Raw genomic sequence first — 17364 nt, forward strand, 5'->3', positions numbered from 1 at the left:
GCTGGCCACATTCCCAAAGCCCTGCTCAGGGATGAGTCCAAGGCTGACTCTCAGGGACCAACTTTTTAGGCTGTGTTCCCCTTCTGAGCAGCCTCCCACCTCCCGGACCCCTCTCTCCTCTTCAACGACTCACTCCTTCAGAAGCCCCTCTCAGGCCCTGCCCTTTTCCACACTCCTTCTGGGGAGATCCTTCCTCACCAGCCCCACCGCCTCTGTAGGCAGACCACACACCTCTGGTCGAAGTGGGCAGCAGCTGGTCTGCCCGTGACATATGAGCAGAACCTTGTCCTCGTTCTGGACAAATCTGTGGACTGCTTGCTTGCCCTGGGAACTGGGGTGAGTGTGGGGGTACATCTGACCTGGGGCAAGGAGGGGGGTGGTATGCAGGTGGGGACAAACAGCAGCCACTTCTCTCTGATTAGATACTACAAAGTTCACAGTTCCTGCAAATACAGCCTCCTCAGGCCTGGGGCTAGGAGGCAACCAGGAGAGCAAGAAATACAGGGCCCCCGGAAAGGCAGGTTTGAGGCCAGGGGCGGACAGGTCCTGGTTGGTAGGGAGGAGTCGGGTCCCTGGGGAAGCAGGCCCCAGCACCACACTCGGAGCCCAGTGCCTCCGGATGCTGGTCCGAGCTCCGTCTCTGACATACTTTGGGGACACTGATAGAGCACACGTCTTGAACATATTTGGGGGCATTGACTGAACACCTACTGCACACCAGGCTCTCAGCTAGGCCCCATAACACCCAGTGTCCAGTTGCATCCTGTCTCCTCCTGCTGCAAATAGGGGACACTGAGGCTCAGAAAAATTGAGTCATCTGTCCAAGCTCACCCAGCAATGAAGCCAGAGTTGGATCATGGCCCAGACAGTCCCCACGTCCCTCCCAGTTCCGGTGTCTGCAGGCAGGACGGAAGACACCTTCCAGGGTTTCCTACCTCCTCGGCCAGGGCACGGAGACGTAGGAGCCAGTCTTCAGCCTGCTCCAGGGCGGCCGGGAGCCCGCTGTGCCCAAGCTTCAGGGCCAGCGCCGCCTCAGTAATCTGGCTTAGGTGACGGCTGCGCAGCCTGTACAGGTACTGGTCCAGGTGGGTAGCAGAGGGTATCTCGTGGACGTTGCCTAGGGGCTGGCTGCGAGGGACGGACATATGGGATGAGCCCGGCACTCACGCACCCAGGTCCAGGCACACATGCTGTACACACGCCTGTGCATAGACACCCCCTCCAACAAACCCTACACCCTCAGCCTGCCTGCCAGGTGCCCCATGTGCCCTAGGTGCCTTCTCCAGCCTGACCCATCTCCATGTGACCTGCTCCATCCTCATCTCCTCCAGGAAGCCCTCCCTAACTACACTGGTGCACGTGCCTCCTGCTCTGAAGTCCCTCAGCCCTCTATTCTGGAGCTGCCTGTTTGGAACTTAGGAGTTCTTTTGCACGTGTGTCCCCCTCTGCCCAAATGACTGCAAGCCCTCCGAGGGCCCAACAGGTCCCTCTGTGCCCCCTGTATCCTCCTAGAGCAGAGGCCGGAGTGCTAAGTTGCCCTGGGCTGAAATGAATCCGTTCTGTTGTACGCACACGTTCTTCAGGAAGGAAATTTATGGACCCCTGACAAGCCACTGCAGACGCTGTGGGGAGGCCGGCAGCCAGCAATACAGATGTGTCGACCTGGGGCAGCCCCGGGACACCCCTCCCAGAACCCTCTGTTTGGGAAGCCTTTGGAGAGGAGGTAGGGGGTACATATCGTCCCAGAAATCCAGCCCTAGGCCCCATGTGGGGGGTTGGGTTTAAACTCCATCCCGTTCTTGGAGGCACAGAACTCTGACTCCCCCCCAATCCCACTGGCTCCCCAGATGTCCTCCTTCATATGGCTCTTCCTCACCATACCGAGCCTCTGGGGTCAGTCAATACACAGGCAGGGTCAGGCGGGGAGGTTTGGGGCGGGGGGCGTCTGTGCTCTCCCTCAGCATGCAGGAGCCCTCTAGATGATCCCTGCTGGGGGGGGGCCAGAGTGGGGGGGCTGCTCCAGGCCCCACGCCCCACCCCCACTGAGCCCTTGACTCCCAAACAGGACATCAGTCAAACCCGCTCCACCAGTTCTGCCCCCACCACTTGCAGCCCCCCCACCTCACACTCCCCTCCCTGCAGTGTCTCGACTCCGGCTCCCGGCTGATTTATTTTTCTGCCAATTTCCCCGAGCTATGCAGAACCAATTACCGCCGGAGCGGAGCGGCACCGCCGCCGCCAGATACACCACTCTGGCAGGCCCTCGGCGCACTACATTTTTCCTGTTATTTTTTTTAATTGAATTTTTAGGGTGGGGGGAGCAGTACGCAAACTCCATCTCGGGAAACTTAAGCCCCGGGGCCTGTCTCAGGTCACGTACTGCACACCCTGTAGTAATATAATATTTACTGCCCCGAGGGTGCCGCGGATGGGGCTGCCCCAGGCCAGGAGAAGGGCGGCCTCCATCCCCAGCCCACTCGATTCGTGGCGGAGGGGCATGCCGGGTGGGTAAAGGGGGGCCTGGGCCAGAGTCCTGGGCTGGGGCCTGCCTGGGAAGGAGGCCTGAGTGGGCCTGAGGGCGGGGGCAGGCAGATCTGGAGTTGGATCTGCAGAGCTGAGCCAACCGGGGTGATTTATGTTCCCAGCCTGGGTCGGGAGCTGGGAGGGACTGCCATACAGACCACCAAAGGGAGATTTTCATGGAGGCCACCAGCCCAGCCAAGACTCCCCCGAACCAGCCGGGACCCGTGACTGCCACCAACAAGATGTCTTGGCCCTTTCCTGCCCCAGGAAAGCCCAAGGCAGCGGGGACTGAACGAAAGGGAGACTGGGAAGAGGTCAGATGACACTGTTAGCCCCACCCCAAACACGGGCGGTCGCCCTGCCAACCCTGGCCGACTTGGAAAAGGTGGACAGGCCCGGGGCAGCTCAGCGCAGGCTGAGAGTGGAGCTGGATGGCTCACAAAGTTGCTGCCGACCCCTGCGGGGACATGGGTGTCCTTATCAGGAACAGCCGCCCAAAAGGCGCAGTGTCCAGCCTGAAAGATGAACCGGTCCAGGGGTCACTTATTTCATTCCTCATGAACAACAGCTCTGTGGGTCCCAATAGCGCTGGGTCCGGAGCACCCAGAACAGAGAGGCAAACAGGTTAGATCCCCACTGAGCAGCCTCAGAGTCAGCAGTACTTCCTGGAGGAAGCGAGTCGGGCCAAGAAGAGCCAGATGGTGTTCTGGCCGAAGGAACAGAATGTGCGTAAGACAAAGGCTCAGAGGCAGGAGGGAGCTACGCGTGGGGTCCCGAGAGCTGGACAAGCCAGCACAGAGGCTCCAAAGGGCCAGAAGGTAGGACTGCTGGGGTCCATGAGGCAGCGAGGGAGTGGGGCCCAAGAGGCCCGTCTACCTGGATGAGAGCTGGGACTTTTCCTTGAAGGTGGTGGGAGGCGCTGAGGGCTGAAGCCGAGGCGGCATGGCCCGGTTTTAGGAAGACCCCAGAGAAGGAACGGGACATGCTGGCAGACATCCAGGTAGAGAGGTATAGTGGGCAGATGGGTCTGCAGGTCTAAGGATGAGAGGAGAAGGCTGGGCTGGAGGAGCAGAGGGGGCCCCTGGCAGGGGGAGAGGGGCTAGGAAGGAGAGAAGCCAGGAAAAGAGAGGCTGTAGAAGGAAAGACACTGATTTGGGAGGTGGGACGGGGGCTGGCTGAAGGAATGGGGAACAGCTAGTGGTCAGCTGTGACCCACTGGCTTGGGGCCTCAATGCCTGGCTGCCCTGCTTGACAGCCCAGAGCTGGAGGTGAGGGCAGCCCTCTCGCTGCTGCCCCAGGGCTACTGGGGGCCTCAAGTGGTGCCTGAAGGAATCGGTCCTGATGTTCGGTATTCCTCCCTGGAGAGCCATTTGTGCCTTCCAAGAAGATGGGAAGCTTCCCTCCCCACCCCCCCACTTGACCTGGGACCACCCCAGGCACCTTCTATCCCCAGCAGAGTGACTCAAAGGGGACCAGGCTTTAGCAGAAGTGTGTTTAGCTGAATCCTCTGAGAACAGAGCCCTGAGAGGGGCGGTGAGGGCAGCCCAGGACTTGGGTCCCACCCGTCTCAGATGCTTCAGGCACCTGACTACCTGCCAAGGTCCACATAACACATGAGTCATGAGCGGTGCTGTGGTTACAACCCACCCTCCATACCCGGGCTGTCAGGCCAGGCCAGTGGTACATGGCAAGTCACTCTGAGGCCCTCCCCACGTTGACTGCACCCCTGTGTGCCCCTCCAGCCTCACTCTGTCCTCCAGCCTCCAGACCACAGATGCCCTCAGGTACCTCCCACCAACACGGCCAGTCCTAAGCTCCTCGTCTTCCCCCAAAGCTGCTCTTCTCCCTCTGATCCCCTGAGAATGGCCCTGCTAGCCACCCAGCTGCTCCTGCCAGAACTGGAGGATCATTCTGTACCTTCCTTGGGTGCCCCCATCCAACCCGCCAGCCAGTCCTGTTCATTAGAGAGTGATACAGCCAATGGACTCAGCCACTTACAGAAGAGTGAATCTGAGCACGTTCGTTAAGCTCTCCGTGCCCCGGTTTTCTCAGCTATAAAATGTGGATCTCTCTATTTCCTAGCTCATAAGGTGCTTATGATTAGTTCATACATGTAAAGTGCTCATAAGTAGCATCTCACACAGGAAGTGTTCGTTATGAGACGGTGGTCATTGTGATGCCCCCTAAAGAGTCCTGACTGCCCTCTGCCTCTCTCGGCCCCCAGCCCTCCCCGTGTCCCTGGCTTAGGTGACACCTTTGTCAAAATCCCCTCACCACCAGCACCACCAACCCATCCCTCACTCTGCAACCAGGACAAGCACCCGAACCATGGGGATCCCCATGCCCCCCGCCAAGCCTCCCAGGGCAGAGCTCACCTTAGCGGACCCCTCAGGCCTATCTGTCCCATTTGGGCTTCCTCTTCCCCTGCCAACCCACAGAGGTGGCAGCCATTCCAGGCTTCGCACCTCTGCCTGGGCAGTCCCCTCTGCAAAGCCTGGTTCCTACTCCTCCTTCAGAGTTCACATAGGAAGCATCCCCCACTCCAGGAAGCTCCCCTGAATCGAGTCTGAGCGTGATGCATCTGCTCTGAGCTCCTGCAGCACACCCCTCTAACTCCCCAACAGACTGTGCTCACTTTTGCATCTGTCACCTCTAGAGGGGCTGAAGCTGCAGCCTTGTCAATATGCTTTAATCTCCAGGAAGGTTTGGGGAATGTGTGAATGACCTGCCTGGAATTCCACCCCTGAGGGTAGGGCTCTTTGGGGTAATGTTTTGTTTGATAAAGATGCACTTCCCAGCTGGGGGACAAAGGACAAGTAGGGGCTCCGCATCAGGCGGAGTGTGAAGGCACTTCTCGGACACTCAGCAGAAGGTGGGATGTAAGACCGGGGGCAGCCTAGAGCACGCGTTCATACATTCACCCTTAACCCACAGGCAGGAGAAAAGCAACTATTCCATTTCACAGCTAAGAAAACTGAGATCCAGAGAAGGGAAGCTGCCCAAAGCCACAATGCCGGCTGAAGGGACAAGAACCTAAGTCTCCTGACATTTCTTCCTACTAGTAATTATAGTCACCATCTATTACATACTTCCTAAAGGGCCAAGCATTTCGCTTATGTGCTAACTATCAGAAGCAGTTATTCTTAACGTGAGGTTGAAGATGAGGAAAGCAAGGTTCAGAGCAGGTGGGTGGTGAGCCCCAAATCGCCCAGCAGGCGAGGAGATGCCGAGATGCCTCCCCTTCCACTGGGCCTCTGAGCACCCCCATTCCCCACCACCCCCAGAGCCCTCTTTTCCTGAAGTTGATAGAAGGCTAAGTGGAAGCCATGGTCCCCGACATGGCCTTGGGGAGGAGGGGCACCGTCACCCCCACCAGCCAGCCCCTCCTGGAGATTCCATCAGGGAACTAAGAGGTTGGGGATCAGAGACACAATGCTCCCCATTCAGGTGAGCCGGGCCGCCCCAGGCCCACAGCTGCCGCTGCTGCAGGGAGATTTATGACCTGCTCTAAATGTCACCTTTTCAACTCCCCTCGCTGGCTCCACCACCTTTGGACTCAGCACGGGCTGGACTGCTGGCCAAGCGTGGCTGGGGAGACGTGCCGCCGCTCACTGCCACACACGAACACTCCCAGGGAAAGGGCCTCGCCGAGCCAGGAGCGGAGGGCATGTGGGTGCCAGGCACCCCCTACCTGCAGTCTGAGATGAGCTCATCCATCAGCTGAGCCACCAGGGAGTCCACGTCCTCGGGGTTGCACTGGGCCTTCATGGCCAAGTGGACTTGCTCCAGGCCAGCTTCCTGTGGAACAGGCAGGCAAGGGTTGGACCATCCCTGCAGGGTTGAAGGCATACGCCAGACTCCCAACCCCTAGGCCCTGTCACCGAAATCTGAACCTGACGCCCTGAACCAGAGGAGAGAACAGTGAGAACAGAGAAGGCAGAGCCCAGATGCAACAGACCAAGATCTGTCTCACCTTGAGAACCTTCCAGGGCTCCCCACCCCAAACAGATCCAAATTCCCAAGCCTGGGACTCCAACCGCAGGCCTAGTCACAAGGACGTGATGCTGTGTGCAGGCTCCCACACAACTCTGTCGCATTCCACACTCTTCCCAGGGCCCCTCCAACACGTCTGCCATCTCACAGGGGAGGGACCATCTGAGCCCACACCAGTCCCCACCTGGAATGTTCTATACCTCCCAAATCATCCTGCCCAAGCAGGCTCGATCCCCTCCTTCCTTCAGGAATACTCAGACCACCTCCAATAACAGAGAGTTCCCTCTCCAAACTCATGACCCAGTCACTCCCAGGTCACATCTGTCTCCTGCTGGAGCTCCTCAGAAGCCATCTCCTGAGCTCAGCCCTGAGCTGGGGGGGGGAGCCCTCACAGAAAACCTGTCCGGTCAAGGGCTTGCCGGCTCAGGCCCCTCAGGTCCCCTCCCCACCCATCGGCCCCCCCGAGCATGTGCCATTCTGATGACAGGCCTTGGGAAGAACACACAGTTCCCGGCCCTCAGGGAGCATCCTGTCAGAGAATGGTCACCCCAGAAGCCCGAGTCTGGACTTGCACAGCAAGGACTCCAAGTCCTCCAGAACCTGGGTGCTGGCTGCTCTCCCCAAGAGCTGCCAGTCTCGGGAAGGCTGTCCACCACGCCTTCGCATAGGCCGGCATCCCTTCCCCGCCCCTCCGAAACCACCGTCCTCCCCTTCCCCTCCCCTGTGCCCCTGGCTGTGCTCACCTCCGCACGCACCAACACACGCCTGAGCCTCGGCAACACCTTCCCGCCACCCCACTGCTCCTGGCTCGCTCCCACAGCACGGCCACCCCTGCCTCCCCCGGGTTCCGTGTCAGAAACACACAGACACAGCCCGGGGTCACCCCGAGGATCACCAGCTACCCACCCTTGGTCTCTACACCCCTGTCCACTTTGTTCTCCTCCACTCTCTGGCTGAGCGCCGGGCCCCCAGCTCTCAGCATCCATGGGGAACCCCCAGGGGACCCCCTGGTCACCTCCAAAGCACAACTCCCTGCCTGGGGGACCTCGTACACTCTGCTTCTCCCTGCCTTCCCAACTCCTCAGCCACCAAGTCCTCCTAGCCCCAGCCCTGCAGCTTTGTCCCTGAGGTCCCCTCCTGCCCAGGGCTTGTCACTGCTCCCAGACCACTGCCATGGCACCCTAACAGGGCTCCTGCCTCCCATCTCCTCGCTGCCTCCACGATGCCCTCCTGACGCTCCTTGGCCCTCTCCCTCCTCTGAGTGCCCATCCTTCCTCGTGGCACTCCAAACACGGGTTTGGAACCCCTGTGTGAGAGGTGTGGGTGAACCTGCGTTTGCCTTCACTAAACTGACTCCTAAAGGCAGGGCAGCTCCTTGTCCAAGTCTCCCTTGGGGCTCTAAGGCTCCAGCACAAACCCTGGCATGTGGTAGGAGGCAAAGGCATTTGATGAACGAACGCATGCGTGCATGAATGGGTGCAAGGCTCTGTCCCGCAGCTCCAGCGTGGTTCCTCGCAGCTCCTTCTCTGCACTATCTCCGGCCTCACTGGGCCCCCAGATCATTCGCACTCCCTCTCCTCCCGTCCCGCTAGCAGGACAAGCTCGCCAACCCAGCAAGCCACAGTCAGGACACAAAGGACCCCAGGCACCGTGAGAATCTTCAGGCATAGCTATGTGTAAGTGCGTGCACTCCTGGGGGCCTGGTCCACGGACACCTCCGGGGGCAGGGTGCGGCACAGGGGGTGTGCAGGGGTGAGGCAGCTTCCACTCACCAGCCGGTCTGCGATCCTGAGCAGCTGGTTCTGAGCCTCAACTCTGTGGCTGATGTCCTCCCAGTAGGATGACAGTACCACCACAGGCTTCACGTTGCCCCAGGGCAAGTAATAGTAGTGGCACCCTGTAAGGACACGAAGGGCCTGGTCCTGAGCCAGGAGTGCAGGGGTGCATGGGAAGGGGACCAAGGGCGGGACAGATCCAGACACCTGCTCCCTCCCGCTAAGAACCCCCTGGGACATACACGAACGGCCCATATTCCCCAGTGTCCAAACAGGGTGCCTGAGCTCCCTCCGTCTGTCGAAAGAACAGCTGGTGCTCTCATGAGGGCTCTTGAGCACATGCAAACAGAGGGATTGCTAGAAGGACCCTGGGAAACCCAACTCTCCAAAATCTCTACGCGACTCCAAATAGCCACCATGAAATCAACTATGGCCCTAGGTCAGGATCAGACCCGACCACAGCCCATTTGGGGAGCCCAATCTGTGGTCCTGGAAGCAGAGACCCATCTGGAGGGGAGCGGGGAGTGGGGGGCGGCACAGGGGCAGGGGGAGGGGGGCACAGAGCAGGGAGTCAGCCCAAACAGGTTTTCCTGGGCTAGGAGGGCCTTCGGGTGGGCCTCCGGCAGCTAGCTCTGCAAGAGTAGCAGGATTCCAGGTCAGGCCCCTGCTCTGTGGTCCAGGTCCCAGCCAGGCGCACAGCCCCCAGCCTCACCATCAAAGACTGCCCGGCTGTACTGGGTGGTGGAAGCCAGCGGCAGGCACGTCGTGTCGAACTTGTTGCCGTAGTTCCCAATGCTGACCTCGAACTGGATGGCATCGTCCACATCCTGGAGCATGGAGGCCGAGTAGAAGGCGGCAAAGAGGGAGTACTTGCGCCTCCGGAGATACTTCTGGGGGCAGAAAGGGCAGCTGCTGGGTCACGGGAGGAGGAAGGAAGACACTGGGGTGGGGAGGGGTCACATGTCTGGCAGGCCCCGGCCGTGACTGGCGCCCAATAAGTCCTGGCTGGACGGATGGGTGGTGAATGGTCCAGCGAAGCAACAGTGCCCAGATTTGGTTACTAACTGAGCAAACTCATTCCAGGCCTGTGTGTTTGGCCATGTTCCTCTAATAAGGTCTGCTCCTCCAAGGTCATGCTGCTCCTTAATCCAAACCAGCAGCCATGGCACCGCCCCCCTACCCCCCCCAGGGAAGCCTGGTCTCCTGCATCTGCCATTCAAAGGGGGCCGAAGGCTCTAAACGGCCATGCCGCTGCCCAGAGCTCCCACCCCGTGCCACTCGGGGTCCCCAGCACGCCACCCAGCTCTGCGGTAGACACAGGCTGCCACGTGCGGGGGGAGGAATGTCCCCTCTGGGCATCGGGCACACAGCTGAGGACATGGCAGGCTCTCAGTCACACAGCCGGGTCTGAATCGAGATGACTTTGCGATCCCCTTCATGGAAGGTAGAGAGAAAAGGGTTACATGACCGGGTTGTGGAATGATGTAAAATAGTAATAACAGCTAGCGCTTATTGACTGCTCATTGCATAAGCTTTGAATTAATGTAACTCTCACAACAATCCTAGGAGGTAAGTATACTTACTACCCCTGCTTCATTGATAAGGAAAGTGCTAGAGCTGGTAAGTGGTCAAGCCAGGATTCAAACCAGCACTTTCTGGCTAGAGTCTGAGAGCTTAACCCACCACACAGACCCCATCCAGCCACCTCCTGGGCACAAGGCTCGGCTCTCCCGCTTGCTGCTCTGGTACATTTGAGCCTCAGTGTCCTCATCTGTAAAAAGGAGATACTAAAAGCAACCACCTCACAGGTGCTGGAAGGACTCCATGACATCAAGTGTCACTAGCACAGCATCTGACATATGGTGAGTGATTGATAAGTGTGAACTGTTCCTACATTATTGTTATTAAATAGACCTCTCACTCTGCATCAAGTTCTAGGCTTGTAAAATAATTTCATTTATTTTCTTTGAGCCTCTGAACATTCCTCAGGGAGACAGGACAGCTGTGGGGTTACTGGTATGTCACAGCCGAGGCACTGAGGCCCAGAAGGGTGAAGGCACAGACCATGGGTGGAGCTGAGCCCTCCTCCACCAGGACACTAGGAACCAGCCCCGTTTGGCTGCTACCTCCTTCACCCCTTCCAGAGCCACACCCCTCACCTCCACCCGAAGGATGTCATCCGCAGGAAGGTCCTCCACCTTTTGCTCACTGTGCTCCACCAGCTTGGTCTCCAGGGAGAGCAGAAGCCGACCTCGGTAGGCCACGCCTTCTCCCTAAGAGGGGAGGTTGGGTCACCAGGAGCAGAGGGAATGGAGGGGAGGAGAGGAAGGAAAGGGACCTGATCTGGCCCTGAAGTTGCTCCTCCCCCAGGCAACCAGGAGGGCCCTGGTCTACCCCCATCACTCAGCAGATAAGGACAGTGGCCCAGAGAGTTCGGGGGACATGACAAGCCACCCAGATGATCAATATCAGACTCCAACCCAGCCAGAGAAGAGATGAAACCTGACACAGATGAGGCCTGGGGAAAATGAGGGGGCAAGGGGGTCAGGCTGGCCCTGAAGGAGAAGCAAAGGGGAGGGGAGTGAGAAAGGACGAAGGGGCCAGGAGAGGGCCAGGCGGAAGGAGGGTTTCTCTGAGGTGGGGGCTATCTGGCCCTGGGACCACTCAAGCTCCATCAGGCCCTTGGAGTCTGGACCGGAGCAGATGCTGCCCAGGCTGGAAGGGCCCTGCACACAGGCCCGGGGATCTGGGTGTGTGGGGATGCTGGTGGGCTCACCTTGCCTGTGTTGAGTTCCGCGTAGGGGTCCGGGAAGCCGGTGAACTCCCTGGGGCTGCCGTAGAGGTTGACATAGCAGGGCCCGAAGGTGGGGAGGAAGCCCAGGTGGTCGTCCACTGGGAGACACAGGTGGGGGTCAGAGAAGCCAGCTCCGTGGAGCCTTCTAGTGCTCAACCCAGCCAGCTTCAGGCCTGAGCCCATCACTGACCCTCAGTTCCCTGAACGTGCACGGGATGCAGCGCCCGCAAGTGCATAAAGAATGGTGACACTGACCATTGTCTCCCATAGGCCCCTTAATCCTCACCACTCTGCCGGGACATGGAGATGCTTATTACTTTTATTATCTCATTTTACAGATGAGAAAACTGAGGCTCAGAGATGCAAAGGAACACCTCACTACAAAGTGGCATCACCCAAAATGCTCTGACCTCAAAGCCACCCCCCGGGGAGCCAGGGCAGGGACCTGGTTAGATGTCCCAACCCACAAGGCAAACCCCCCACCCCCTGGACACATGTCCCCCTTCCCCCATGTCATTATGAAGTCGAGACAGATTACCTAACCGCCCTGACTCATGCCAGCATTCTGTCTCCCTCCCCACATTGTACAAAGAACCACCTTTCAGTGGAACAGGTTGGAGGAGAGTGGAAAGGAGAACCCCACCAATGATGAGGGAAATCTTCTCTCTACATTACTTCCCTCCTTTTCAGAGGCCCTCTGTTGTTATGTCATGATTTTCCAGCCAATGGCCAAGTTTCCTAGGACAGGACTTCACTGGACATACACCGAGAACCCCAAAAAGCCAGGGTGTCTCTTCCAGAGGAAGTCAGGGGGAGAGGCTGTTTCCAGAATGCCACAAATAGGAAGTGGGCCCACGAGCAGAAATCATCTGGGATGATCCAATCCATAGGAGCAAGGATGGGGCAAGGTAGGCACAGAATAAATGGCCTTGGCAAGGAAATGCTTGAGCCAGACCTAAGGACAGGAGCTGTGGACCCCGAGACCCGCCGCGTGCCAAGACCCTGGGGTGATGCGGGGTGGGCAGGGACAGGGCTGGAGAAATAGATACCGCCAACCAGAGCCTAGGAGCATGCCTCCCCACGGGGCCGGCCGCCCAGCCACCGTCCAGGCTCTCCCCCTAGTCCGCAGCACACACAGGGCTCTGGCATTTGGGACAGAGGTGGGAGGCCCAGGCAGAGGAAACTAACATGGGCTTTACTAATTATTTGTACCAATCATCTCCATTATGATTTACCTTGTGAACTTCAAGAGTTTTCCACTCACCCTGGCCTCCTCCTGATCCCCAAGATGCCTTGCCCAGGCCCCCACCCCACCACCGCTCCCTCCCGGAGAGAGTGGACTCATTTGAGCCTGAGCTGGAGCCCAGCAGGTTCAGGAAAGGGTTGGGGGGAGGGAAGGGGCAGGGAGGGGGGGCCGGGAGGGGAACTGTCTTTAAAGCATTCCAAGAGACTTTCATATTCAACCTGCATGGAGAGGTAACAGCCAAAGGTAAGCTCAGGGACCGAGGTGGTGAATCTCAGCCCCACCTCGGACCAAATCAAAAACTTCCCAGAAACGAGCACCCTCTCCCCTCTGGCAAAAAGCCCAAGGCCCGCCCCCCTTGCCATCCCTGGGGGGAAAGCACATACGGTCCATGGCGGGAGAAGGCTTGGCCACACCTGCAGGCTCCTCTGAAGCGTAAAGAAATGGAAAAGGGGTTAGGATGGACATGACTGACAAGAGGACTGGTTACGTGAACAGGCATGTGGACGGAGAACTGGCAGACAGACAGATGGAAAGACAGACAGCCCCCATGGGGGAAACATGTGGCCCGAGGTCCCACCCCCAGCCCAGCTGTGAATTTATCACAAAGTCACCACCGCGCCACCTCCCCCCCCCCAGCCAGACACAGCCCTTCGCGCCAGGTGAGCCCTGAGGCCCCTCCCCACCGCTGTCTGCCCACCTGCGTCTGTGCTCTGCTTGCCAACTGAAAATGGGACCTGAAACTTGACTCAGTACATTCAAGTAATAACGCAGAAAAGAAATTGTGCTTTCTTTTCTATAGTATAGCCAAATAAGTGAGGCAAACAGACACAAAGAAAGGGTGGGGGAAACAGGAACAGGCAGCGAGGCACACCCAGCACTCCACCCAACAAGCAGGTTGACACTTGGGACCAAGCTCACAGAGCAAGGGCACTGCAAGGTACAACATCTCCATCTAGTGGCTACTTTCAGGATTGCCCCTGAGGACACCCTGTTGCATTTTCACAACGGCAGGCACTGGGATCTGGCTTCAGGCAGCTGCCACTTCAAGGGAAGCACAGTGCCAGACACTGCCCATTAGCTGAAGATTCTACACCCTTGGACGTGCCCCTAAATGCTGGTAAGGGATGTCTGGAAATGAGAGAAGCAAGGAAGGAGATGCTCTAGCACCCTTCTGGGTTCTTGGAATCCATCCCTCACTTCCAGGCAGATCTAAAAGAGCCCGCAGGGAGTGGGCACCCTTCACTCTCCTTCATGGTCCTCTCTGATTTCAGCCTCTTCCTGCATTCTGACCCTCCCTGTCTCCTCCTCCAACCAGCTGAGTGTACCCAGGTCTGGGATCATGACCCAGCCTGTCAATATGGCTGGTAAAATCTTTGATTCTTTTCATTCATTGGTCATCTTTATCTACTTGTCTCATCCCCAAAAATATATATCTATGCCTATTTCCCCATAGCTCCATGACTATAATTAAGAGCCAAGAGTTGAGCAAAACAGTGTGAAGGAAGACTGAGTAAGAGACACAGAGAGAGAATGAAGACGAGAGAGAAGGGAAATGTGGAAGTCCAGATACGAGGCCAGGGCTGACCCCACTAGTTCAGGAGGCAGCAGGAGGGCAAGGCCCAGCTGCAGGGGGCCCAGGCCCTGGGACCCAGCCCCACAGCTCTCCGCAGCCAGGCCTCAGGGAGGAATGCAGCTAGCAGAAGTCAGAGCTGCAGAAACCATAATTCATGGCCGTTTTCATAGCCACAGGACTAGGTTTTCATCAGTGGGGGAGCCAGGCCTCTGGTCACAGGGGAGCTTTTAGCCATAGGGAGAGGACCGACGGGCACAGCTGCAGTGCCGAGGAGAGCAGCAACCAGGGCCCACCGGAAGGAAACAGATTCCATTTTAAGCTCCTTCCAAATGATTACAAACAGACCTGGCCAGTTATCGCAGGCTAATGAGGCCGAGGTCACAGCTCTGACCACCATGTGCTTCTTGCAGAGCCCAACTCCGAATCCTGGCTGTAAACCGGTGCCCAGCCTAGACACAGATGTCCCCCGAACCCCGCCAGCCATCTGACCAACACACGCCTCTGGGGTCCAGGAGGACCGAGCGGGTGGCTGCTGACTGGCCTACTTCCCAGGGACGCCTCTCATGAATTCCTTCATTTCTTCATTCATCTGTTTGCTCCTTCAGGCACAGTGCTGGGCACTGAGTAAGACATGGACCTGCTGACAGCTTTGACCAATGACTCCTAATTTGGGGACAGGGTCACAGGTCTCCGGGGTACTAAGGATCATCCCAGGTTCTCTCCTCTGCGTCTGCAGACAGCTCATAAAGTCAAGGGCAAAGTGACCGGTGAAGCCACCTCACACAAAGCCACCATTCAGTCCTCATCACCCTCTGCCAAAACGCAAGTGTCCTGCTGTGTTTTCCCCAAGCCCAGAGAACCATGGCTGTAGAAGCCCCAGAACATGGAGGAATATTCCCAGTTTTGTGGCCTGAGCCAACAAACCTAACTCCCTCCCCTGGGGGAAAGCCAGAGAAGACCAGGAGCAGGGTCTCCCGGCCCCGTGAGCCACACATCACAGCCCTGCAGTGTCCACAGACACCCGCGTCTCTTCCTGGAGAAGCTGAGGCCGTTACCTGCCATCAGCTCCACCAGCTCCCTCCCTCGGCACATCTCCCATGCTCACAGCTTGGCGGCCTGACACAAGCTGGTGCCGGGCAGGAGGAGAGGCCGAGAACTGCTGGGAAATCACACACACAAAAAAAAACAAAAAACTTTGGGTTTCTTAGAAAAAACTGTAGGCTACCAGTGCCATCTTTGCAGTATGATTTCCATATGTATAGAGTTATAAAAGAATCTGTGTCATTTCATGGGTCTCATTGTGCCCGTTACCTTTTGAAAGAACTGCAGCTTCTAAGGAAATCACTCCTTTTTAGAAAACAAAATTTTTACTAAATGCTTTGGGGTACAGGGTCCAAGGAATACTTAAGTGTGCCCAGGCAAACTTGTGGGCAGACATGCTTAAGAGGCTACTGTTAGGTCCAGTCCTCGCTGGAAAGAAAAACAAAAACATGAAAACAAAAACTCCTGGTTGGGCCAAATATTCTGGTGAACCAGAAGGTGGGGGGAATATAGAAAAACAACTGATTTTCACAGTTTGGTCGAGTTGGGGCTTTTGGGAGTCGTGGGAAAATAGTGTCATGCGTTGCCCAGGTGGGCTGGATCCCCCTCATGTGAAGCAAAAATGCTAACAGTTGAAAGGAAAGTCGGAGTGACCCATCCTGAGATGGCCTTGGGACAAATGGGAGAAGCTGAGCAGGGAGAGAGGCAAACACTACCCTGCAGCGTCTCAGAAGGGGATGCATGTCAGAGGCGTCATGAAGCCCGGCTCTATTTTGAGCAAGAAGTTACACTCTTGTATTGTTTCAGAGATCAAGCTATTTAACAACACATTTAAAATTGACTGGCCACAGCTGCAAGAAGATTCTCCTTTATTCCCGAAACAATCTGTGGGAGAGGAGGAACCCACCTTCCAAGGCCTCCCTGAACCATGCGGGGTTGCCCATGACCTGAGCGCCATCTAGTGGCCAAATAAACATCTTCCTCACATTCCCATTAAAACCTTCACAGGGATCCTGAAAAAGATGCAGGCCAACATCACCAACAGTAATGAAGACTGATGGGGAGACAGGGATCTAAACTCTCCCTCTGACAGCTGATGGCAGGCACAGTGGTAGCCTCATGAAATAGCAGCCGTCGGAGAACAGTCAGAAGGGCACTTTGTGCTTCTACCAGGGTCCGCCCCTGGATTCTAAGGGTGGGGGACAGCACCAATGGGAAAACTGGAGACGGTTCCTTCCATACCAGGAGTTTTGATCTGCAAAGGGTCCAGAATGCCCTCTCTCCCACCCCATCCTCATGACGCACTGCCCCCCACCTCAAATCTTTCTCCCTGTCCATCCAAAATAGCCATTCCCAGAAATTATCTGAACAGCACCAGAGACAGGGGACTGCATCCTGGGACAATTGTTCCCAGTTGGGGGGGAGGGGCAGGGGCAGGAGGGGCCCTCCCAGCAGTGCCCTACGGAGGGCAGTTTCTGTGTATTCCACCAATTAAAAGTATCAATGATGAAGTCAGAACGGCCGAGCGCAGTGAGATATTAAAGCTGAGTGAGGACACCTGGAATTCCCCTGCACAATTCTGTATTTTCATGTGTGTCTCAATTTTCTATAATTAAAAGGCGGGGTTTTTTAATGTTTCAGAGAACCTAGAAGAAGGGATTGCTCAACTTCAAGAGCACGAGGTGGAGTTTTCCAGAAACTGGGCACATTCCCCTGTGCTGCAGGTAAAGATTTGTCAAGATGGATGGACAGAGAACAATGCACCTGTCTGTAGAAAGACACCAACACTGACCAGGTCTTGCTAGAGAGTGAATAAAGGAGAAAGGAAGATTCACAGAGTGCCAACCAGAATGGTGTAGCAGCATCTGTACGACTCCAGAGAACATTTACCTGAAAGTCTCAGGAAGTGATTTGGAATTCTCAACAGAGTGCAAGAAGACATAGCTTTGGTGGAACAAAGTAAAACTTCTGGGAGAGAACAGACAAGAAAGAAAATGGAAATATCAAAGGAATGACAGAGGGAAAAGAAGACAGGACGAGAAACTAAAAGTGCAATGGCCAATTTTAAACCACATGGAAAGCAGTCAGGAGAACTAGTACAGGAAAAAAAATCAGATTAGTGATGCAGAAAGCCAATAATAATGATACTACACAGCAAACATTACTTTACTTTAGGGTTTCATGCGTACCAGACACTCTAAGAATGTTACATTTAAAATCTCACTGGATCTTTACAACAACCTTATGAGGCCCCAGGACTGGTGAGAGGAGAGAAGTGACTCACTCAGCTACAAAGAAGCAGAATTGGGACCCAAGCTGCCTGCTTCCAGAGCTCCTCTTATCCCTACCCCACCCTGCCTTCAGCTGTTCATGTTCCCATGTTAGAATAAACTATTCCTCAACTCAGATTTAAAGAATT

At 56.5% G+C, this 17364-nt stretch overlaps 1 protein-coding gene across 23 annotated transcripts in view; it reads right to left on the reverse strand.

Annotated features, from left to right (window-relative positions):
* Positions 1-17364, reverse strand: part of DYSF (dysferlin) — a 205960-nt gene that overhangs the window by 111527 nt on the left and 77069 nt on the right. For 14 of the 23 annotated variants that reach the window (XM_073897539.1, XM_025868432.2, XM_073897544.1 and 11 more), the window contains 7 exons: positions 12715-12756; positions 11068-11183; positions 10451-10564; positions 9004-9181; positions 8289-8413; positions 6215-6321; positions 936-1128 (listed from right to left, as the gene is read on the reverse strand). In XM_073897539.1, the coding sequence (XP_073753640.1) occupies positions 936-1128; positions 6215-6321; positions 8289-8413; positions 9004-9181; positions 10451-10564; positions 11068-11183; positions 12715-12756 (875 nt within the window). The remainder of the gene's footprint in view (positions 1-935; positions 1129-6214; positions 6322-8288; positions 8414-9003; positions 9182-10450; positions 10565-11067; positions 11184-12714; positions 12757-17364) is intronic. The other 9 variants (XM_025868437.2, XM_025868433.2, XM_025868429.2 and 6 more) reach the window with 1 other exon arrangement.

Source organism: Callorhinus ursinus, unplaced genomic scaffold (assembly GCF_003265705.2).
Source record: "Callorhinus ursinus isolate GAN/ISIS: 27379988/994484 unplaced genomic scaffold, GSC_fseal_2.0 scaffold10, whole genome shotgun sequence".
NCBI lineage: Eukaryota > Metazoa > Chordata > Mammalia > Carnivora > Otariidae > Callorhinus > Callorhinus ursinus.